The sequence below is a fragment of the Bos grunniens genome, chromosome 23 (genome assembly GCF_055505025.1).
Source record: "Bos grunniens cultivar Pamir isolate PY7600 chromosome 23, Bosgru_T2T1.0, whole genome shotgun sequence".
Taxonomy (NCBI): domain Eukaryota; kingdom Metazoa; phylum Chordata; class Mammalia; order Artiodactyla; family Bovidae; genus Bos; species Bos grunniens.
The window spans coordinates 4,016,166-4,041,192 of NC_141187.1; the positions used below are offsets into that span (position 1 = coordinate 4,016,166).

The 25,027-nt window shown below is 40.7% G+C and overlaps 1 protein-coding gene and 1 pseudogene across 2 annotated transcripts in view; both read right to left on the reverse strand.

Annotated features, from left to right (window-relative positions):
• PRIM2 (DNA primase subunit 2) overlaps positions 1-25,027 on the reverse strand; it is a 333,721-nt gene that overhangs the window by 95,432 nt on the left and 213,262 nt on the right. For both annotated transcript variants that reach the window (XM_086370967.1, XM_086370966.1), the window contains exons 9-10: positions 16,654-16,726; positions 14,229-14,414 (exon numbers count right to left, since the gene is read on the reverse strand). In XM_086370967.1, the coding sequence (XP_086227093.1) occupies positions 14,229-14,414; positions 16,654-16,726 (259 nt within the window). The remainder of the gene's footprint in view (positions 1-14,228; positions 14,415-16,653; positions 16,727-25,027) is intronic.
• LOC147346511 (small ribosomal subunit protein eS7 pseudogene) lies at positions 23,516-24,234 on the reverse strand (annotated as a pseudogene).

Genomic DNA, 25,027 nt, shown 5'->3' on the forward strand with positions numbered 1-25,027 from the left:
GTGGGTGGCTAGAGGATGAAAGCCTTAAGAAAGTTTTTCTGCTACAAAGGCACTTAAAATCTAGTTGACATTAAAAGAAGTACTGAGGGGGTCATCACTGCTGGCTCAGATATTTAGGAAAAGGCTAACACAAGAGTCCAGCCTTAGAGGATCAATAGGAAAGATTTTTTGGCTCCAACCAACAGTGGCTTAAATGAAATCTAATTCATCTCCAGTAGTCCTGAAATTAATTCCATTCAGTTGTCATTGATTATTCAGAATTTTCTCCCTGACCCGAAAGTACAATCTCTCTCTTTTCTCTAGACAGTAAACTTACCCATCCTACAGGCAGATTTAAATTATCTTTAAAAAAAAATCACATAGGGTTTTATGAATGACCTTGAATATAAATTTCTAAATTTAACAAAAGTATAGCTTTTAAAACAATATTTACATGTAAATCACGCATACCATGGACTCCACTAGAAGGAGTTCTCATTACTGGCTAAAATGAAACATAATACAGTTGTAAACAGAGTTTAAATGACATTACCACAGCATTATTCAACCTGCATACTTTATGTAAAAGGCCTCAAGGTGCAATCAATAAGTTAATAATTAAAATACATAAAACTGCAGGAGATAACAATCATCATAAAATTATGTTAAAATAATGTTTAACAGTGACTTATCAGAAAATGCTCATTACTTGGATTTTTTTTTAAGAATTTAGAAACTGCAGAAACATCTGCTTGAATTCACATGTGGCCAAGGCAGCACTTGGAAAAGGGTAAAGAAGCAGGAAGAGGGGACAGGAAGCAGCTGTGTTATTATATCCCTGAAATTCCAAGATCCCTCTAGTGTTTCTGTGGTCATATTATCATTCCTGAAGGCCACCCAGACCTCACGGCCGGCCAGGAGGACGGAGGAGCGCTCATGGTGATCTGCTTACTAATCCAGGCTCACCTGGCGGCAGAGGAGGGGCCATGAGAGTGGAAGTGACACAGGAGAGGTGAGAAGCCACGCCCACCAGGAAAGACAAAGGGGTGGGACGCCTCCTAGGAGAAGGAGACATATTCTATGATCTCTTCGTGAATTATCTTGAAAGAAGCCGCTTTTGTTGGTGATACTATATTCAAGTATACATGTTCTTGGAGAAGGAAATGTCAACCCACTCCAGTACTCTTGCCTGGGAAATCCCAGGGACAGAGGAGCCTCGTGGGCTACAGTCCGTGGGGTTGCAAAGAGTCAGACACGACTGAGCAACTGAGCAAATACATGTCCTAGATTTATGTTTTTCTAAATACATATTTTCAAGGGGAATTTTTAAGTGGTTTCAACCTGAAGGCATGATTGTGATAAAAGTCATACCTAAGAAAATTAGTCAACATACATTTTTCCCCTCTGTTGGTAAAGAAATACCACATCTATGATAAAATCTGAAAACATCAAAGTGGAATGCACAACTAATCTTTAAAGGAGACTTGAAAGTACTGTCATTATATTTATATATAATATATATATAATCACCATATTTATACAGATAAAAAGGTCTTTAATCCACACATTACCAGTGAAATGTCAGTTTTACTAAATTGACTTTACCATTACACAAGCATTAACTGAACAACACTACTCACCACTACCAGCTAATGATGATGGTGTACTGCTGGGTAAATGTCTACCTTTCTGACCAGTGCTTTGTTTTCCACTGAGTCAGACACGACTGAGTGACTGAACTGAAGTATCCATAAAACAAATAGGATAAAATACAACTTCTTTGCAGGGTTTTTAATATTACAAGGAGAATATCTGAGATGAATTTTCATTATGGAGTTTATTTTGAAAGACTATGGGAAACAGCATTTATTTACAGAAAAAACTTCTCACTAAAAACTGTCCAGTTCAGTTCAGTTGTCGTGTCTGACTCTTTCCCACCCCATGGACAGGTTTCCCTGTCCGTCACCAACTCCTGGAGCTTGCTCAAACTCATGTCCATCGAGTCGGTGATGCCATCCAACCATCTCATCCTGTTGTCCCCTTCTCTTCCCTCCTTCAATCTTTCCAGCATCAGGGTCTTTTCAAATGAGTCAGTTCTTCACGTCAGGTGGCCAAAGCATTGGAGTTTCAGCTTCAGCATCAGTCCTCCCAATGAATATTCAGGACTGATTTCCTTTAGGATGGACTGGTTGGATCTCCCTGCAGTCCAAGGGACTCTCAAGAGTCTTCTCCAATACCACAGTTTAAAAGGATTAATTTTTGAGTGCTCAGCTTTCTTTACGGTCCAACTCTCACATCCATACATGACTACTGGAAAAACCATAGCTTTGACTAGATCAAACCATAGCTGTGATCACATGGATCACAGTCTTGTCTAACTCAATGAAACTATGAGCCATGCCATAAAAGGGCCACCCAAGATGGATGGGTTATGGTGGAGAGTTCTGACAAAACGTGGTCCAATGGATAAAGGAATGCCTTGAGAACGCCATGAACAGTATGAAAAGGCAAAAAAAACTGTCCAAGGAAGGAACAAAAAAACCAGGAGGGTGGAGAGACTGCTGGATTCTTTGCATGGTGATGACAGCATAGACCTGCTAGGGGCAGTGCCAGGACTTCAGTGCATAATGACTACTACGTATTTCTTTGAGGTCAATGGGAAAATTCAGAAATGAGGGTGGCATTTAGGAATCCATCTGCAGAGCTGAGAAAGTGTAAGAGACAGTCAGTCTTATTCAATGCAAAGGACAAAAAGAAATAAAAGGTTGCAATAAGACTTTTTTAGGTGAAAAGATGTAAAGAAAAACCAAAGGATAAAGTAGCTAAGAGGATTAATTTGGCTCAAGATCTACACACTATGTTGCAGACATCAATCATCTCTCTGGGGTATCTCTCCAGTGGGGATAAACAGAGTCAGCAATTCTACTGAGATCCTAGTAGGAAACCAGCTTTCTCCCTCCCTGGCTGAAACCAGAGATGCACTGTGCTTAGTGCCAGCTGGTGTGTGCACATCCTCTCCCAGGCTGTCCATGGCGGTGCCCACTGTCTCCTCCTGGCTTGTCCTCAAACCCTGACTTTCTAGCCGGCTCTGGCTGCCTGCAGCTCAGCTCACAGAGATCCACAGCACCACAGCCAAGGCTCTGAGATCCAGGATCTGGATTTCTGAGTGAATGTGGGTAGTTCTCCTTGACTCAAGTTTCTTCATTATAAAATGGTGAGGACTGACGTTTGCTCATTCAGATTCTACCACGGTATAAGTAACCAAGGCTCTTATGCAGAGCTCAAGTGGTGAGTAAAACGTCACCTTTGGTTTAAGCCTTCACTGACTACTCTATTCAAAACTACATTCCCTGCCTTCTCCTAGCATCAGGAGTCTGGCCCATTTTGGAGTTTACACTTACCCAATTACCTGGAGTCAATTTACTACTCTGTAAAACCTTAAACTAGTATCTTCTCGTTATCATTTTCTCCTAAGGGCACTGCGAATATTAACAACAAAAATTTAGACTACATTTTAAAATGGTGGGTAATGTGTCATTTTAATACAACTCAATCCATAAGGTATCACTGATAAGACAACAGCTACAAATGAAAGATTAAAGCTGAAGTGTTCTACTTTTTATCTCGTTTTCCTAATGTAAGTATGGCAAGCATTTGGAGTAGAACAGCAAAAGGAGTTATTACTGAAGCAGTTTTTCACCAAAATAGTGTTTGGAGGGAGGGATGATAACACCTATTTTATTCTAATGATAGGTTTAACACAACACATAATTTAATTGAACAGCAGACTAGCTAGCCTCTTGACAACTCATGAAGGCAAGTCCAACCTGCTCATGTCAATGTTTAAATATTAGTTCTTATACTGTGTTATCTAGAATTTGTATTCCAAATGCAATGGAAGGCACGGAGGTAAGAGTTAAAACCTTAACAGGCACACATCTTTATTATACAATAAAATACTTAGAACAGCAAATATAACAGAAGCTTCATATAGCAAAACTTTAAAAAACACATTCTAGAGACTTGGTAGTTGCTAAGGGTACCTTTAAATTGCCACCCAAGAGAAAAGTGACAAAGATTAGACTACTTTCACTAGAAACTACTTTTTATTACATTTCAAATACTTTCCTAGGATATAGCTAATGGGAAAGTTCTAACAAAACAAACTTTTCTTTGAAAGAAAAGCCAAAAACATAACCAATTAAACTAAAGTTTGTGTCCAAACTTTATTATAAAGTTTTATAAAGTTAAATAGATTTATAAATATATGGAGAAAACACGTGAATGATTATAGACTAATCCATTTATCAATTTTTTAAATTAACTGACACTGGTTTAGTACTTTATAAATTACACAGTATTTCATGCATACTCTCATTTCTTTGCAACGTTTTAGTAAGTTACATTGTCCCCTTTTTAATGATGATGTAATCGCAGCTCTGGTGATTAGACACAGAGCCGAAAACCTCTGTTCTAAGCTGAGCCCTCTTAGATTTACATGGCGGGTCAGACATGCCTATATTCTACACAACACGCCTGTTCCTCCTGAAAGCACTTGGGAAAACACATGAAGTGGAATAAGATGGACTGGGGTTCTAACTCCCAGGTGGTGCTAGTGGTAAAGAATCCACCTGCCAATGCAAGAGATGTAAGAGAGGCAGGTTTGATCCCTCGAGGAGGGCATAGCAACCTACACCAGCATTCTTGCCTGGAGAATCCCACAGAAAGAGAAGTCTGGCAGGCTTCAGTCCATTCAGTTGCAGAGAGTCGGGCACGACTGAAGCGACTTAGCACACACGCACAGGTCCACTCATGCACCACCTCTGGCGCCTGGACAAAAACCATTAAACTCTCCACGCTGCTGCTGTTTAGTTGATCAGTTGTGTCCGACTCATTGCTACCTGACCCCATGGACTGTAGGCCACCAAGCTCCACTGTCCATGGGACTTTCAGGCAAGCATACTGGAGTGGGTTGCCATTTCCTTCTCCATGGGATCTTGCTGACCCAGGGATCAAAACGGTGTCTCCTGCATTAGCAGGTGATTCTTTACCACGGAGCCACCAGGGAAGCCCAAACTCTTCATAGGCAGACGATATGTATTTTGCAGTGCTGTTGTGAGATTAAATGACACAAAGAACATGGAAAGGACTTAGTGACAGCATGGCTGTGTTGCCAGGTCCTAAACCAGCACAAGCATTCCCTTCTGCCCTCTCTGCTTCTGCTCTCTGGCCGCAAGGACCACCAGAGAAAGCAATGAAACAGTGCAGCTGCTGCTGCTAAGTCGCTTCAGTCATGTCCGACTCTGTGCGACCCCATAGATGGCAGCCTACCAGGCTCCTCCGTCCATGCGATTTTCTAGGCGAGAGTACTGGAGTGGGTTGCCATTGCCTTCTCTGATGAAACAGTGCTGCTGCTGCTGCTGCTGCTGCGTCACTTCAGTCGTGTCCGACTCTGTGTGACCCCATAGACAGCAGCCCACCAGGCTCTGCCGTCTCTGGGACTCTCCAGGCAAGAACACTGGAGTGGGTTGCCATTTCCTTCTCCAATGCATGAAAGTGAAAAGTGAAAGTGAAGTCGCTCAGTCATGTCCGACTCTTCGCAACCCCATGGACTGCAGCCCACCAGGCTCCTCCGTCCATGGGATTTCCAGGCAAGAGTACTGGAGTGGGGTGCCATTGCAGACATAGTCAATTACAAATTTATGGTCTGGTATGGTTTCCTCATCAGTAAACAGACCTAAATAATAAATAGTATTCATCTCCTAGGACTGTTTTAATGCGTCCATAAGAGGATGTGTTAAGTATTAATTTTGGTGTCTGGCATAGGCTAGGCACTCACTAAGTGGTTACACTGGACTCATTCTGCTGCAGCCTTTCAATCTCAGTAATTATCACAGGTGACCGCCTCTGCTTGTGCAGGTCCAGAAGGTGTTAGTCTACACTCCTTCCAACATTCCTTAAGCCCTGTTGGCACCCAGCCTTCTGGTAAGTGATCTCCTGCCTCCGTTACTGGAAAGACAGGAGTGGGGGCATGAGTTTACTCAGCTCCGCTTTCTTCCTCCCAACACTTATTTACCAGCTTAAAATCTCTCAGAAAACCACCGTCAAGTCTCAGACAAATATCCTCACTCAACTCCTAACTCATCTCATTCCCTCATTCAACACATTTTACTGACCATCTACGGCCTTTCAGGCACTCAACCAAACGCTGGCTGCTGGGGGCAGGGAGCCAGAACAGAAAAGTTCCTGTTCTCAGGAGCGTGGTGGGAGCGGAGTGGTCACACTGCATAATGACCATACTATAAACAGATGCAGGTTCATAAACGATCTTCCCGTCACCCCAGGCCTCGAGTCCTCACTCACTTCCGGCGCCTCCTGCATCTCCAGGAGCCCCAGTGCTTCCACCCATCCCACGTGAGGACAACCTCTGTCCACACAGGTATCTCCTACAGCAAACAGTTCTATTTCTCGTCTTCCTGATTTCTCAGACTTCTAGACATTACTGCTGTTGCCTCTATTTTGTCATCTATCATTAAGACCAGGAAATCTGTCTCCTGTTCTGTACTTCTCTTAGAAGTAACTTCCAACATATACTACCCATGCTGGGTATCAGGAACAGCTTACTTCAGAAAGCCTTCTCCTTCTTAGTGCCTGGATCCCAGACTATTCTCGCTCTTTCTCTCCAATATTTCTAGTAATTCAGGTCTCACTCCAGGCTCCTCCATCACTACTACAATGGGGTTATCCCTTGAGGCTGAGCCTCTGCTCTCTGCACTGCTCTATATTCTCCATCTGCCCATTCACTTACCTGCATGAGGCTTTTCCCTCCACTCTCCCTGAAGGGCTCTCAAATCCACATCCCTGCGTTTCTCCTCGCAGAACAGCACCTCTCACACTCTAAGGGCTCCATAAGAACCACAGAGGAAGGAAGGAACAGATAAGCCAACCAATCAACCAAGAAGAATTTCTACCTGGACATGGATTTAAATTTACACCAAAAACTCAACTCATGACCCATTTCTCTCTACTCTGATCCCAGACCCACCAGGTCCATGCACAACCTCTGCTCCTGGAGTTCCCACCTTCCTGTTACCTGTGGACTGTCCAACCTCCACTCTCCTGCAACCTCTTCCCTGATTCCTCCATTTAAACTTGTCCTAGTACTACCACGAGAAGACCTGACTCTCTCCCAGTCTAAAGGCTGCATACCACTTCCAGATTCTTTTCTGAAAAAACAATTCTCCCTGTTTAACACTCGCTAGTGGCTTTCTCTTGACTAAAAATGAGGTTCATTTCAAGCAACTCTATTCTCACACTAATCTCTTTCTCCTCCTGTCTCATCTCCTACTTTCCTAAATTCTACACCACAAATAAACAATAGTATTTTGTAAACACTTTTAAGTAGGAAAACCCTCTTTTAAGAGAAATCTTACATAGAATCCCAACACATAAAAATAGATGAAGGTACGGTTTTGTTACACTTGTTAAAGTGTGGACAGAAATCAGATATCTCAATCTCCCCTGTAAACTTCAGTCCTCTTTCCTCTGGAACCTAGGAGTTTCTAAGAACACAGCCTGAAATGCATTCCCTTAGTCTAAATCCCTTAAACATTTCCTAAAACAAATCATTTCTGCTGGAATTCAGTCTTTCCCCTTAACCCTCCTCTGTATTTTAGGTGACATGAAATCTTAACAAGCCATCAGATTCTATTCTACTTGTGCAAACTTTACTGATTACTCTGCATCAAGCTAACCCCACCTTCCTATGAAGTCCTAAATGAGAAGAGCTAGCATTTACTACATGCCAGAATGTGGACTAATCCTTTACCAAATCCTCAACACATCAATCAAGTGTAAACAGGGACAGAGCTATATATCCAGATGGATACACTGTTATTGTCCATATTCTGTAGATGAGGACACATACCAGGTAATCCGCCCAAGTGTGCATACAGTGGAGTCAAATGTCAATTCAGTCTGACTCCAAGTCAGTACTTCATATTAGTTTTCTCCAACCTTTTTCATATGAGCACATGTAAAACACTGTTTTGTAAAGTAAGTGGAAGGAGCTACTCACAGTTGAAGGCAACTAACCCTGAGCACCCCAGGCCCAGCCTGACTCCCTCAAGGGCTCAGGGGGCATCACCGAGTGTGCTGGAGGGGCTCCAGCTGAGGAACTCCGCTGTGTGTGTTCATTTAGTATTGACCAGACCTGACATGCAGCCAGACCTCAAATATATACACATGGGTTACTAACAAAGGACAACATTACCCTCAAATTGCAACAGAAATAGACAAGAGAACAAACAGCTGGAGATTTTCACGCCTCTATTTGATAAACTATGATCACTTAGATTTCTATGAGGCAACATCTAAAAGACAGTTCTCAGTCTGCAGTGTACATTACTTCCATGTGGAGTCTTGGAAACCATCGGCTATGGACCCGCCTCCATAGTCTGATTCTCAGAGTCATCATTTGTGACAAATTCTCAGATACTGCTAAAGCTGATGCTGCTGACTGGGGTCATGGGAGAACCACTGGTATTAAAAAGAAAAACCCAGTGGTAAATATGCTTTATATATGCACACCCCACCAGCCAAAGACTTAATCCTTGGGTGGTCCATTTTTAATGACATAGGTCTGCAATAAGTCATGATGTGAGCTGGATCTGGGACAGAAGATAAGCATTTTGACAGTGCTAAACACTGCCTGACCCAATTATGACAACATGGAGTAGACTTCGGGTACAGCCTCACCAGGGAGGAGAACTCAGCCACACAACACGCTTGTGATCTACACTGCACTTAGTGTCCAACAGAGTTGGGTCAAAGCAATTCAGACAACAGCTCTACAAGCAATCTGATTAAGCAGACACATTGCTTTGAATTTATGAGAAGAATTATCTAGTTCAATTTAATCCTTAACAAAGCCAGTGGCTGAAGGGATTTAATATCCAAATTCCAAGTGAAAGAATATTTAGTGCTAAGTTTCTTCATGCCTTCAATAGAGGTTTGATTAATTTTATCTCTTGCATATAGGGTGAGGCTTTTTCTCAGGTAGACTGCCATGTAAATTATAATTACAACAAGAAAAACTTGCATAAAACTGTACTATGATTCATAAATATATTTTATTTGCATAAAGCATAAGTGCATTTATTTCAGGAATCTCAGAAATAAGACATTCAAAGCTCTGAGTACCTCTTATAGAATCATTCATAAATCCAAAGAATCTTATTTGAAACCTAAGTGCAATTTTCACATGTCCCTGATCCCCACTGACAAGAGTAACTGAAAAAGTTTTACTGTCAAATTTTTAATATATCGTAAACATTCACACTCAATATAATTAATCTAATATAAAAATTCTACATAATAAAACTAATACTTTGGGAGTAAGTTATACCCTAAAGCAATTAGTCTGCTACAAGATGATTCATAACAACAGAATGTTCCCTGGAAGTGGGTGATGTTTTAATACTAGAATTCCTTACCCTCTAGTATAATATGCATCCAAATAAAAATGGTATTTGAATATACCGACAGGTCAAATCCATACAGAAGTCTGAAAGCAGACATTCAAAAATCACAACCCCAAACCAGCTGACAACAGTAAAACCTGGGGAATGAGTAGCAGCAACAGAAATGGAAGAAGCATAAAGTGACGGTAGACAACAGTGGAGAGCCTGCCCTGCTTTCCCGTGGTTCCTGCTGCCCGTGTACTCTGTCCTTTCTTCTCTTTCAACTGACCAGCACCATCACCTCCTTCAAACCTTGATGTGAGACTGATCTCACCAAATCTTCTCTAGCACAACCCTCTCTAGTAACTTCCTGCCTCCATGCCACCTCAACAACATGCTCCTCACCACCATGTTGTGTAATTGAGTTCTGGTTACTTTTCTCAGGTCATTCTATTACCAAATAGACTGAAATCTTACAAAGCAACAGTCTTTTAAAAAATCAGTGTTGGCCAATACAATCTAAAATCCATATTTAAAGAAGTGAAATTCATTTCAACCAAGAGGGAATGTAAGTGGAAACCTTGTTCATACTATTTTCTGTGTAAACTTTTATAACATCTCAAATTGATTATATGATGCTAGTGAATGTTCAAAGCTATGAAATTATGTATCTTTAAATTACACTATCATGACCCTACACAGCTGGTCCCAGTTGGTAGTCATTTATCTAGCAAGACCAGGTCCTACTGGCTACTAATCCTTCAATTCTTAGTAACCGTGTTGGAGGGTGGGGGACAAAGCCTGCATTTGCAGAATCACCTCTGCCACAAGTATACTTTCACAGTTCAATTCCTACTACCTACAAGATGACCGCTTCCTGCTCCCCCAAAAGCAACAGTAAGGTATCCATAATTTCTGCTCAGATGCACAAAGCAACGTATGTCAAATAAGTTACAATGAGGGCATGAACAGAAGAAAAAGCAATCAGAAGTATGGTCACCTGGGAAACCACAGAAAGGAGCAGTCCAGGTGAGAATGACTGAATCACCTCAGAAGCATCCCCCACAGTCAGGAAACAAGCTATCCAACAGAAGCAATGTTCCAAGTCATTTCTGGGCTCAACGTCAGGTCCTTTCATTAGAGCACTACAAAAAATGTCCAATATATCCTCCATAATCGTGCTCTATAAGCAGTATTTTAAGGAATTAATTTCCTATACCTCTAAAAAGTAGTTTTAATTGTATGTACCATTTAACAGTATTTTCGTAAAGAGATGCTAAATTAATTTCATTGCAAATATATGTAAGATATAAACATGAACTTTTAAAAAAAGAGAAAAACATGAACTTTTATTTACAACAACAGACCGTAACAACAGAACACTAGAGAGAAACAGTAAATCATACATGTACCTTAAAATATTTTCATAAAAATAATATATTTGCTGTAATCAGTAATAAGCTAATGAAAATACAGACTGCTACATATTATCTAGAAAGATAAAAATTATTGATTTTTCTTTTCCAATAATTTTTGAAGAAAACTTTTATATTTTAAAATAAAAATCTCATTTGAAAATTTTTTTCAAACACATAGGTTTAAAAGTAAATACTGATGGCCCTGATACGAGACCATCCCAGATACACACATAAGCCAGCGGGGAGGAGGGGGTGCAGGACAGACGCACAAGCCCAAGACCTGGGGCCCAGATCTGCCTCTACCTTCATTCAGCTCCTCTTCCCCTCACGTAGTTATAGCACAAACCAGGCTAAAGAGCTACCTCAACCTCACTAACTTCACTGAAAACCCCACCTCGTAAATCCTTCCTTACTGTGATGGTTAATTTTTTGACCATCACGGCCCCCAGACCTCTGGCCATATTCTGGATATGTCAGTGAGGGTGTTTCTAGAGGAGATTAACATCTGAATTGGTGGACTGAGCAGAGCAGATGCCTCCCCAGCATGGGGTGCCTCATGCAATCCTCCCCTGGCCTGGACAGAACAAATAAGCCAACTCTCCTGTGACTAAGAGGTTATCTCCTCCTGCTTCCCCAGTGGCTCAGATGGTAATGAATCTGCCTGCAGTGCAGGAGACACGACTTCGATCCCTGGGTCAAAAAGATCTTCAGGAGAAGCAAATGGCAACCTTCTCTGGTAATCCTGCCTGAGAATTCCACAGACAGAGAAGCCGGGTGGGATACAGTCCATGGGGTCACAAAGAGTTGTACACGGCTGAGTGACTAACAAACTGTGTGGATCACAACAAACTGGGGAAAGTTCTAAAAGAGATGGGAATACCAGACCACCTGGCCTGCCTCCTGAGAAATCTGTATGCAGGTCAAGAAGCAAGAGTTAGAACCAGACATGGAACAACAGACTAGTTCCAAATTGGGAACGGAGTATGTCAAGGCTGTATATTGTCACCCTGCTTATTTAACTTATATGCAGAGTACATCATGAGAAATGCTGGGCTGGATGAAGCACAAACTGGAATCAAGATTGCCGGGAGAAACATCAATAATTTCAGATATGCAGATGATACCATCCCTATGGCAGAAAGTGAAGAACTAAAGAGCCCCTTGATGAAAGTGAAGAGGAGAGTGAAAACATTGGCTTAAAACTCAAAATTCAGAAAACTAAGATAATCTGGTACCATTACTTCATGGCAAATAAATGGGGAAAAAATGGAAACAGTGACAGACTTTATTTTCTTGGGGTCTAAAATCACTGCAGGTGGTGATTGCAGCCATGAAATTAAAACACGCTTGCTCCTTGGAAGAAAAGCTATGACCAACCTAGACAGTATATTAAAAAGCAGAGACATTACTTTGTCAACAAAGGTCCATCTAGTTAAAGCTATGGTTTTTCCAGTAGTCATGTATGGATGGGAGAGTTGGACTATAAAGAAAGCTGAGTTCCAAAGAATTGATGCTCTTGAATTGTGATGTTGGAGAAGACTCTTGAGAGTCCCCTGGACTGCAAGAAGATCAAACCAGTCCATCCTAAAGGAAATCAGTCCTGAATATTCATTGGAAGAACTGATGCGGAACCTGAAACTCCAACACTTTGGCCACCTGACGCGAAGAACTGACTCACTAGAAAAGACCCTGATGCTGGGAAAGACTGAAGGCAGGAGGAGAAGGGGACGACAGAGGATGAAATGGTTGGATGGCATCACCGACTTGATGGACATGAGTTTGAGTAAGCTCCGGGAGCTGGTGATGGACAAGGAAGCCAGGCGTGCTGTGGTCCATGGGGTCACAAAGAGTAGGACACAACTGAGCGAATGAACTGAGTTACTAACACACACACACACCTCCTGTCTGAGGGCTGTGAGTTCACTCACGGACTTTTTTTTCCTGCCTTCAGACTCAAATTGAAACACCAACTCTTTCCTCTTGGTTCTCCAGCCTGCTACCTGAAGATTTTGGGGACTCAGCCTCCATAATCACATGGGCTGTTAAATACCTGTCTTTCTGTGTACACACACACACACACACACACACACACACACACACAATTGGTTCTGTTTCTCTGGAGAACCCTAACACACCTATCTACTTAATACATCAACTTCCTAATAAAAAGATCAAAAAACATTTTCAATAACATACAGTGATGTCAATGACAGAGCAAAGTTCTCACAACGGCTAATTTACAGACTTTCCAGTCATTTAGTAGCATGATAGAATTCAACAAAACTTTAAAACTGTCTACAGTCTTTCACCAAGTAAACTGATCCTCTGATGAATACATACAGAGGACACAATCAGAGTTATAATCAGAGATTTATGTGCTCAGGATATTGTTTGCAATAACATTTATGACACTGTCAAATGGATACAACCAAGTGTTCAATAACATGCAAATGATTAAGCAAATTATATCACTTTCAAAGGACGTGATTTCATGCAACTAATACAAATGATATTTTCAAAAATGATTCAACCACCTAAGAAAATGATCATAATATAGTGTCAGTTTTTAAAATGAGAAAAAACAATGATATCTCAAGTTTACAGTGATAAACATCTATCTAAAAATTCCCTATGAAAGATTTAGAAAACGAACTTATGGTTGCCAGGGGGAAAGGATAATTAAGGAGTTTGGGAAGGTCATGTACACACTGCTATATTCAAAATGGATAACCAACAAAGATCTATTGTATAGCACACAAAAGTCTACTCAGCGTTATGTGCCAGCCTGGATGGGAGGGGGGTTGGAGGAAAATGGGTACATGTATATGTATGACAAAGTCCCACTGCTATTCATCTGAAACTACCACAACATTGTTAATCGGCTATACCCAAATACAAAACAAATTTTAAAGTTTGAGGGAAAAAATAAATTCCCTGTGAAAGATTCTGCATAGCACAATAAAATGCATTCAGAACTGTTTTCACTTTATTCTTTCTCAGCATTTCCTAGTTCTGTGCATGTATGTATATATGCCTATATATATTACATATACACACGCATTCCTACAGAAACACAACTCAGAACACAATTTCAGGTACAGCGATACTGGCAGTCTACCTACCAAAGAGAAGTACAGCATCCTCATCCAAGCATTACTTTACATCTTACATTGGCTGTTTCAATCTTACCCTTTGAACTGAATCAACCTTTCCCAACCTTCTGTTTAGCAAATATTAGATTAATTAATGAGTTTCTTTTTACATAGGTAAATTATAGAATTTCAACTACATTATAGGGGCATATTGAAAAATTTTTTAGTCTTCAGACCAAGTTAAAATTTCAGTTACTGCTCAGATTTTCCAAAATTACCTTGTCTGGATCCATCTTCCCTCTGATAAATTCTTGCTTCCAGAACTGCAACGCCTGTTCCAAGGTTAGGCCAATGCCCTTAAGGAAGAGGCCATACTGCATGCGGCCCCCATGACGGAGATGGTGATTTTCCCGCAGGGCTTTATGTAACTGACGCATGCAGGGTGGGAAGGACTTGGTAGAAAGCTACAGAAAAAAAGAATATTTTGTTATTTATCAATCTCCACAATATCTGTTACAAAATCAATCTAATTTGCAAATTGCAAATTCAGTTTAACTGGAATAAAAACAAAAACCATAAAGAAGTTATTATTGTCTCACTGTGACTACAGATGAATTGTTTTTCTTATTAATATTCTTATACTGATTACACGTCAAAATGATAATATTTTAGATATATTAGGTTAAGTAAATTATTAACATTTATTTCACCTATTTCTTTTTTTTTTAATTAAACTTTCTCTTTTGAGATAACTATACATTCCCATGCAGTTGTAAGAAATAATGCAAAGAGATGTCATGTATCTGGTTCCCCCTAAAGGTAATATCTTGTAAACCTGTAGTGAATTATCACCACCAAGATACTGACACTAACACAATTTAGATTTTCTGTGACACTCACGTGCTCATATCTGTGTACTTAACTCTATGGAACTTTTTCCCATGTAGGTTCAAGAATTCCCCCCCACCCAACCAGGCTCCTTCCTATCTCCCTTCTTATAACCTCCACCTTCTGCAGCCTGCCCCCACCATTCCTGAACCCTTGGCAACCACTAAGCTATTCTCCACCTCTGTAACTTTGTCATTTCAAGTGTTACATAAATAGAATCATATAAAGTTTTGAGAGTGGCTTTTTACTCAGCATAATTCCTACAAAATTCTTCTAAATTATTGCAGCTATCAATAGCTCGTTCCTTTTTTATTGCTGAGTAATATCTCCTCAGTGTGTGGATGTAATACCATTTGTCTAACCATTCACTCATTCACTCATTGAAGGACATTTGGGTCAAATCCAGTTTAGGGTTATTTCAAATAAATGAGTGTATGGGTTTTCATGTATACCTAACATTTCATTTTACTGGGAAATACGTTCAAAAGTACAACTGGTGAATCACAGATGAAATTTTAAAATAACCCAAAAGTAAACACAAAAATAAGAGAAATGGCTCTCAAAAGGCAAATTCAAATAAATGTGTTAAAGAAATTAACAATTAAAGAAAACTTTTTTCATTTATGGTCTCAGCTGTATCTCCCTCACCTTCTCAAGTATCCTCCTCCTGAGACTTAACTCCCACCTCTCATGGGCTCCTTGGCAGGTTCCACTTTGCTTGTGAGCAGGGATGGGTCTCACTTTGCTCCCCTGACTGACCAGGCAGCCTCTTTGTCTTTCATTGTAACAACTTCTACTTGATTATAATTTCTTGAATAGGAAGATGATCTATTCATTTTGGTCTCCAAAAGCTCAGAATCTCCCCCTACTCACCATTATAACTCTTGTTTCCAAGCATTAAAACCTCAGTGTACTTTTAATTTATTGTAAATAAATTGGTAATTATCTAAACAAAGATTATTTATGGTTGACTTACTTTCCCTTTTTTGGGTAATGCAGAAATCCTAAAGTGCATTAAAGTGAAATTCTATACAGTAAAAGTGTAGTTGAGTGTACACACATTGATTCTCCTATAGAGCTTCACAAAGTGAAGCTGAAATGAACTGCCCACTCTGGAGGCAACACAAGACCTATACTTAGTGTCATGGAATACTCTGCATCCTTCTCAAATTTATATGCCAAGTCCTAACCCCACAATCTCAGAATGTGGCTGTATCTAGAGCTGGGACCTGTAAGAAGGCAATCAAGGTTAAATGAGATCATGGGGGTGGGGCCATGGTCCAAGGTGATTAGCAGCCTTCTAAGCAGAGAAAGAGACAGAGGGATGGGGCAGACACCCAGAAGCCAAGAAGAGAGGCCCTCAGAAGAAACTGATAGCTGACAGCTTGATCATGAACTCTAGCCTCCAGAAATGTGAGAAGATAAGATCCTGTTGTTCAGAGTACCCAGCCTGTGGTTTGCTGTTACAGCAGCCCTAGGAGACAGCTATACTTAGTACTCTCCATTTCTCCTTTCCTAAATTATATGGTGTTTAAATATAAACACATAAATACTATTTAAGTGTCATCACTTAAAAGAAACCTCCTTTTGGAAAACTGGTTAAATTGTTTTTATCAGACTACAAATAATTTTCTGATTGTTTGGTTTTCCTATAATGACAAAAAGTCATATGCACAGCACATGGCATTTATTTTTAAAATGATTGGCAAGCAATGAAATAACATTCTCTTCCATCACCCCACCCTAAAAATAATCTTTGGTTGAAGAAAATCTTTTTTCTCTGTTGACAAAGGTTTAACAGGATGAGATGCTTACCGAATCGATCTGATCTAAAGAAATCTTGCCAGCATTGCCCTGTGTACTGTAGTCTTGACCAGTGTAGGAATGACTAAAAAAAAAAAAAGAATAAAATATCAAAATTGAATTTATAAAACATACTTTGATCACCTCAAAGGAAATTTTCAAAATTCTGACAAAAAGTCACGAGAAAACATTTCATACGTAAACCTTAGGAGAAACATAGCCAAGTGTTTTAAAGGTATTTCATAGAATATGTTTAAGTAACTTTCCCCATAAATAATACAGAAATATAGTGCTCATCTGTGTCTCCCGATTCCTAATTTAGAGTACTGTTTCCTTAAGAGCAATATGCAAACTGTTGTTAAAGTTCACACTCCTCTACTACTGACCCCTTATAACATCACAGCACAGTGGTGGTGGTGGTTTAGTCACTAAGTCATGTCCAACTCTTGCGACCCCATGGACTGTAGCCCACCAGGCTCCTCTGTCCGTGGGATTCTCCAAGCAAGAATACTGGAGTGGGTTACCACTTCCTTCTCCAACAGCACAGCACAAAGCTAGGGATAAACAGAGCTTATGTCTGAAGTCATTGCTCAGCAGGCCCTAGAGTGAGTCACCAAGACTCTCCACACTCTGGATGCCTGTCTGTCAAATGGAGACGGCACTGCCTGCCTGCAGTGTTGACGACAGGTTGGAGTTGAAATATTTTTCGTTAAAGGACCTAACATATCGTAATCACTATTCATTAAAATAAGTAACATGTGAACAGCACCTACATGTGCAGAGTCCTCATCCATATCCTTACAACAGCCCCAAACGAGTGAGTTTACTGTATATTTGAGAAGAGGGGAACTTCTGGGGTCAGAGAGCAAGGCAGCAGTGCAGCAGGAATTCAAACTTTTGACTCCCAACTTCCTGTTTGTTCACTACACTACACTACTCTACTACTCTCTTCCCTGTGATACACTGTCGTCTTATATATTTAGAAATGAGGAAATGCAACATGGTTCATTCTACCTAAAGGCTCCACCTGTACACTTTATCACCTCCTTGATACAACTCCACACCCACAGCTCCATCAACAGGGACTCAGATGCAGACATCCAGAAAACCACAGTCAAACAGGGGTTCATGCAGACCTAACAACTAAAGGAAGTTCTGGACTAAAGTATCATTACAATCACAGGGGATTCCAGATGCTCTACTCTCTACCGCTCAGCACTAGAGCTTCTTGCTGCTAGTTAACATATGACCTCAAGATGCTCTCAAGTGCTGCCCTCAAGGGCTTCCCTGGTGGCTCAGATGGTAAAGCATCTGCCTGCAATGTGGGAGACCCAGGTTCAATCCCTGAGTCAGGAAGATCCCCTGGAGAAGGAAATGGCAACCCACTCCAGTACTCTTGCCTGGAAAATCCCATGGATGGAGGAGCCTGGTAGTCTATAGTCCATGGGGTCACAAAGAGTCAGAAATGACTGGGCAGCTTCGCTTTCGCTTTCTTTCAAGACTCTCTGTAGAAAAGCTGTTCTACAATCAATCAAGTCACTGATTAAACAATGCGTACGGATTATGAAGCAAAACTACGGGCTATCTCAAGACACTGTAGCCACTGGCGAGGAAAGTGTCACAAGTACAGACATCCCCTCCCCAAAATCCCCCCTCTATGGGCCAAGAATGGTCAGAATCACTCTGAGAGCAGGACACGCAAATGGTGGAGAGTGACACAGAATGATGTTGTGCCTAAAACACATCTCTGGCCTTTGGTTTTATTTCTCCCTCCAGTAACAAATTTCTGACAGTATACCATAAAGGGATTCATTCTCTTTAGCCTTGGACTAGTAATACCATGGCACATAAAACTCAGGCTAAGTTAAAACAACAGCTGCAATTTAATTTTAATATTTCACATTTTAATACAGAACACAACCAGAGAAATGTTTCAGTGAAGTGAAGTGTTAGTCACTCCATCGTGTCTGACTCTTTGCGACTCTATGGACTGTAGCCCACCAGGCTCCTCTGTCCATGGAATTCTCCAGGCAAGAATACTGCAGTGGGTTGCCATTCTCTTCTCCAGGGGATCTTTCTGACCCAGGTTCAATCCCCACAAAGTAAAAACACATTTCACTTTCCAATGTATCTTATACATAGGGCAATGAAAACAGCACAGGCTACGAGTCTGATGACCTGCTGTTGTTTCTGTTCTTTAAATCACTGGTTTGGCAAATTGGCAATCAGCATTATTATCATTTGTAAAATAGTGTTAATAATGTAAAATAGTATTAATAATGCCAGGCCTGCCTAACTGACAGAAATGCTGGGGAAATCAAATGAAAATAATAAATTCAAACTGCTAACTAAAGTCACTAAAGCATATTCCAGTACACAGACTGGAATGTACATATTCCAGTACATACACAAAACTGCCTTATGGCAGTCTTGACCAGTAAGTACAGAGGACAACAAAACAGGATGGGAAGGGAGGCAGCTGATCCTGGAGAGAATTCGTCCCCCAGTTAGGAGATGCTGGGTCACTCCTTGACCCTTGCGTTTCTTAGGCTATAAATTGATCACAATCATCTAACAGAACTTTTCAGCTCAAATATATGAACAAATATAAAAGCCTTATATAAATGATGTACAAACATGATTATAGTTATGAGTAAACAGTTTTCTCAGCCCAGATTAATGCAGTATACAAAGTACAAAGAGAAGATGTATATAAAAAGGACCTAAAAGGCAGTATAAAATGCTTCCTCAGTGCTTTGATAGGATATGCAAAAGGGCCAAATTTCAAGGAAAAAAGTTAAAAAGAGAATGGTAGCAATGATAAACACAATGAATTTGCTGGGTATAAATAATTACAGAGAGAATATAAGGAAACTGTCCAACATCACATTTCTAAAAACATTATGAATAGACAGGAAGATGGCCACCAGCCAACCCAGTAAGGGCAAGCGTGGAACTCTCAGAAGAAAAGTGACAGAAATTTAGAACTGAAGCATAAGTACTGGGAATAAGACTTCTCCCCCATTCATTCAGGATCAGAAAGGCTAGCCTGTATCTTGTTAAAGGAGTCAGTACACCACAGCTATTTAATACATACTTGAACTAGTTATGGATAGGTGAAGCCAAGGTGGGGAGGATTTTCAGATACAAGAAAGAGAAATCATGAGAAGCAGTGTATCCAATGGTCTGTAAACAGTAAAGAACCATAAAACTATCTGGGGAAAGAATTCACATGAGCAGTTTATACTCGAGAAAGAAAGCAGAAATTGGAAGGACTAAGCAATTTTAAATCAGTTGGAAGAATATAATAATATTCCAGACAAGAGAAGTCTTTGTAAAAACTGTAAAATAGCAGTGCTTTGATAGAGACAGACAGAGAAAGGTAGGCAATTAAGGCAAAAGAAAAAGGAACAAATAGTGCTGCCATAAAAGAATAAAAATCCTTAAGAACAACTCACATTAGCTCATGAGACAGGACCCTTGGCTTTTACTTGGAAGTGCAGAGGGAGCTATGAGATGAGACTCCCAACAGGCCCAGGACAAGTGAGGCGCCTCCTGCCACCCTCAGAGCCTGGGGCAGCTTCATGTCACACAGCTCCCAAATAACGCAGCTGCTACACTAACGAGTGAAAACATGTGTCATGAACTGTCAAAATATTGTCTTGGTTTCATGACTTTAAAAACTTCATCAATTTTATGAACAAATATTTCTTAATCACTGTACTAGGGTAATAGAGAAAAATTAATACAAATGTTTTGCTACTTTTTTATTGTAATTTTTAAAAGTAAAAACAATTTCTAATTGGTTTGATACACACACACACACACAAACACCAAAAAACACTGTTTTTCAGCCCATTGTAAATAATCACAGCTTTAAGAAATACTTGCTATCACTAATATACAGTTTTAACAAGGGGGATTTAGTCAGCATAAAAGCTTTCTTAGTTTTAACCTTCCATAGAAAAATAAATTGAGACACAACACAAATGTCACGTTTTCAACACAGTAGACAAAAAAATATTTTATTGGGTCACAAAATTCAAATTATTTCACTAATTATTATCCTGGCAAATATAAAGAGGAATTTATGACTAATCAGAGAATCTTAAAAAGTCAAAATTTGATTTAATTCTCAGTTTAGCCACTAATCTGGCACAAGTAAAAAAGAAAAAGGATAAGTCCAACTATGCATTAATTGTGTGCGTTAGTCGTTCAGTTGTGTCTGACTCTTTGCAACCCCATGAACCTCTGCTCCTGTCCATGGAATTCTCCAGGCAAGAACACTGGTGTGGGTTGCCACACCCTCCCCCAGGGAATCTTCCCAACCCAGGGATCAAATCTGGGTCTCCTGCATTGCAGGCAGATTCTTCACCACCTGAACCACCAAGTTGTTCATCCATAAATGTGGAGAGTAACTTATTTCCATCCTGTATGCTAATTTATCTTCTATTTGCTAGAGTGTCTGGCGAAAGGCACTGAAGGTAAAATGGTATCGTTTTTCTCAAGTTACCAAAAAGTCAGAGAATAAAGACGTGGGTCCACTATAATTGTACAGTTACACTGCACTGTGCAAACAACACAAACACCTGCACTCACCAAAGAGAACTAGAGAAATGCAGAAACCCAGAACGAACCTTATTTTTTTAAAGGCCATTAGAATGTCAGACTCTCTATAACAGACTTTCTCTATCACAGTAGTTGTCCTTTTCTAATTACCCTTTTTTTTTTTTTAAATAAACTTTCAGGAGTCTCTGCACAGTTCTTCAATGCTTCATCAAGCACTTTTTTGACCAAGGAAGAGTCACAAAGTCGTGATGGGCCCAGAGATGATACAAATAGTGCAACATGACGAGGTGTTGAGAACCCCGACGAGGATGCAGAGAACAGGCCCTTCTCAAAGCAGGGGGAGGACCCATCATGTGCAGCCCCAAAATGGCACCACAGAGGGGGTGCTCAGGGGCAGCATCCAGAATTCTGAGTGTCCGGAGAATGCTATTGAGACAACTGACCACGGTGTCCAGGCTGATCAGAGACACTTGCCATGCCAGCTCAAGGCCAGAGAAGAAGGTGACCTGGGTGGGCCTGGACAGCAGAGGGGACGAGCAGGAGACCACAGTCAGGGAGTAACAGAAAAGTCACGGGCCTGGTTGTTTTAGTGTTTTTACCATTTGTAGTTGAACAATTTTATTTGCATTAAAAACACTCTTAAATTTTGACCTGGTTCAGAAAAGTACATATTGTGAGTTTATTAGCATTGCTGGACCATTTAAAAGTAAGCACATGATAAAGAGGTGACATTTAGGGATAATAAAAGAGTCTGTTTTCTCAGCAAGTAGAGGGTTACACATATCAGGTGGACAAGTAGAAAGAGATCAGTGAAACCAAGGAAATTTCACAGTTTATAGATGAAGAGGTAGGGTTAGGCCACAAAAAAGACAAGCAGAGGCAAGAGAGAAAAAAAAGAGCTGAAACTGAGCGGGTGGGCCATGAAACACAGGTCTCCAAGCAAAAACCATCAAGATAAAAGGCAAATCCTATCTCCTTTTGCAATAACATAGTGCTAAATCATGACTTCAATGATTTTGTCTTGTCAAGTGACAATGAAGGTCTTGTCAAGTTTAAAACCTTTAAAACCCTAAACTTGTGCATTATAATACTTTCTGAGAAAAGTAAATTTTGCAATTGTGTATAACAAACCCTTAGCTTACAAGGAAGAAATTCAGTGTTTGTCCTTGATTATTTTTTCTGTTTTGTTTTGAGGTGATGGTCCTAAGTTATTCATCTACAATAAGAGAACTAATTGTACGCAAAATATACAAAAGCATCTGCCTACATGTTCAACAGGCCTACATACAACTTAATTAAAACTCAGTCACATCTGAGAAACTTTCCCCTCCCACATTATCTTGCTCATTAAACAGTAACATGTAAATAGAGTTAGGTTTCCAATAGAGTTAAAAATCACAATAAACAGAAAATTGTAAAGCTAAGAAAGGTTTCAACAAATTAAAGCTGAAGGGAGAAAAGACTTTCAAATATTCATAACACATATTTACGTAACCATATTTGACATGATACCATTTTCAGTCCCATTAAATCTAGGGAGGAGGGGGCTGAGGATCATGAGACAGGAAGGCACAGTCGGTCACAGCCACAGGGAACCAATGCTCCAAACACCACCACACAAACACTGAACTTACACAATAAAAATGAAGTGGCTATACAAAGAGTTCTGAAACATACACAACTGCACACATCTGATTGTGAAAGGCAGACCCATGCCTGGTCTTTGTAGAAACAACAGAAAACTAAGCCTGGTTCAACAAACCACTAAGGACAATAACAAGCACTTTAGGTCTCAATAGGGAGCCAGGTTTGGGTGCTGAAAATAAGAGTCGGAAACAAAAGGAAAAAATTACACGAAAGTGGGTTGTGGGTCTCACGATAAATCAGCTGGCTAAGGAAAAAACCCTTTTCTGCTGTGTCACTGAACTCAGCAGAGACGGCCATCACACCTCTGCTCAGTGGTCTGTGGGAGCCCCCACCCCCAAGCCCCAAGACACGGGGCCCCAGGGCGCAAGCTGGCAACACAGGTGATCGCTCTCTAATCACTTCCCTTGCTCGGCCCTGGGAAGAAACTTGAAGGAGGGAGCAGGAGGAGTGGAACAGCTGCAACAGCTTAAGAATCAGCCACAATTCTTCCGTACTTTCATAATTTTCCCAAGTCCAATCTGCCCAAAGCAATCAGGGAGCACAGCAGAGTAAGGGAGAGCCAAGCAGGATGGTGAGGAGCTCAGGGGTCAGACCCACAAGTTCTGGCTGTTACACTTACTGCCTGCTGACTCTGCTTCCAATTTCCTTACAGGGAAACAGGGATCATAAAAGGGGTCACGAAAGTATCCCCTCCATGGGCTACAGTGAGGATCAAAGGAGATGTTTTTGTTGCATGATTCTTCACTCAAGTTGTTTTTTTAAATTGTGAATAATATTTTACTTAGTCATATTTGTTTACAATTGAAGCTCTGGCAATTCAAAATTTATATCCTTGCCCAGGAGCTTCTTATAGACACCAGAAAACGTTAAACCTTGGGTTCCACACTGTTCTGCTGTGCTTTACGAGCTGCCTGCCATCTGGCTTCATGCGGATTTTCCTGCCCACAATCTCACTTGGGAAAACCAAGTCCTCCAGGATGGTGTCATGCAAAGCTACCAGTGTGCAGCTCCTGGGTAGTTTTTGCTTGTTTTTTTGTACAGCTTTTTCGAGTTTGCTTAGGCAGAATTCTCGTCTGAGCAATAAAGACAACGCGCTTCCCACTGAACTTCTCCAGCTCACATACCAGCAGGACCTGAATTTTCTGGAGAAATTTCAGTTGAGGAACGGGAACAAAGATTATGATACCTTTCTGACCACCACCAACTTCAATTTCCTTGGTGGCCATGATGTTCAGCTTCTGCAGCTGGGCCCCGAGGTCCAAGTTCATCTCCAGCTCCAGGAGGGCCTGGGAGATGCCCAACTCAAACTCAGGGGGCTTCTCACCACTGGGCTTCACAATCCTGCTGGGCCTGGACACGGCCTGGGCCCTGCCAGTGTAGCCAACACCTCAGTCAGACTGTAATACTCATCATCACCCAGGCCTCTAGACATTTTGGCTACTGCTTTTCTCTACTGTTAACATTCACCAGTTTCTTCCCTTTATTATCAGGAAGAAAGCAAACTCCTTTCCTATCTTCCTTAAACTATCACATATAATATTTAATCTTGAAGTAGAATTTAGATGTCTTTGAATAACCTGATGATTTGGAAGCTTATACCTATATCTATACTCTTAGGAAGTTTTCACGGTGCCAAACTCCAACTGTAAACACTGCAGGTTTCAGTGGGACCCAGCTGTGCCAAGCTGCATGTCCAACATGGTAGCCACCAGCCAACTGTAGCAACTGGGTACTTGAAATGCAGCTTAGTCAGAATTAAGACATTCTATGGGTGTAAAGTCTGCACTGGATTTCCAAGACTTACTATGAAAAAATAATGTAAAACATTTCATTAATAAATTTTCATACCAATTACATGTTGAAGTGAGTTAAATAAGATTATTACTAAAATCAATGAGACTGAAGTAATTTAAAATTACACATCTGGCTCATGTCTGTGGTGCTCACTGCTTCTCCTGAGCAGCATGGTCGCAGAGAGCAGACAGTGACCAAGGCTGCCAAGGTCCTCCCGTGAGGACTAGGTCCACCTGGAGAAATGCCAGCTGACCTGTCCGGACTCTTGTCTGCCAAGTTAGGTCAGACTCTGCTGGTCATATTCGGAATACAAGCTGCAACTCCAGCTGACTCTTAATATATCTGTTTTCGCAGCACTGTGCTTGAGAATCAAGGT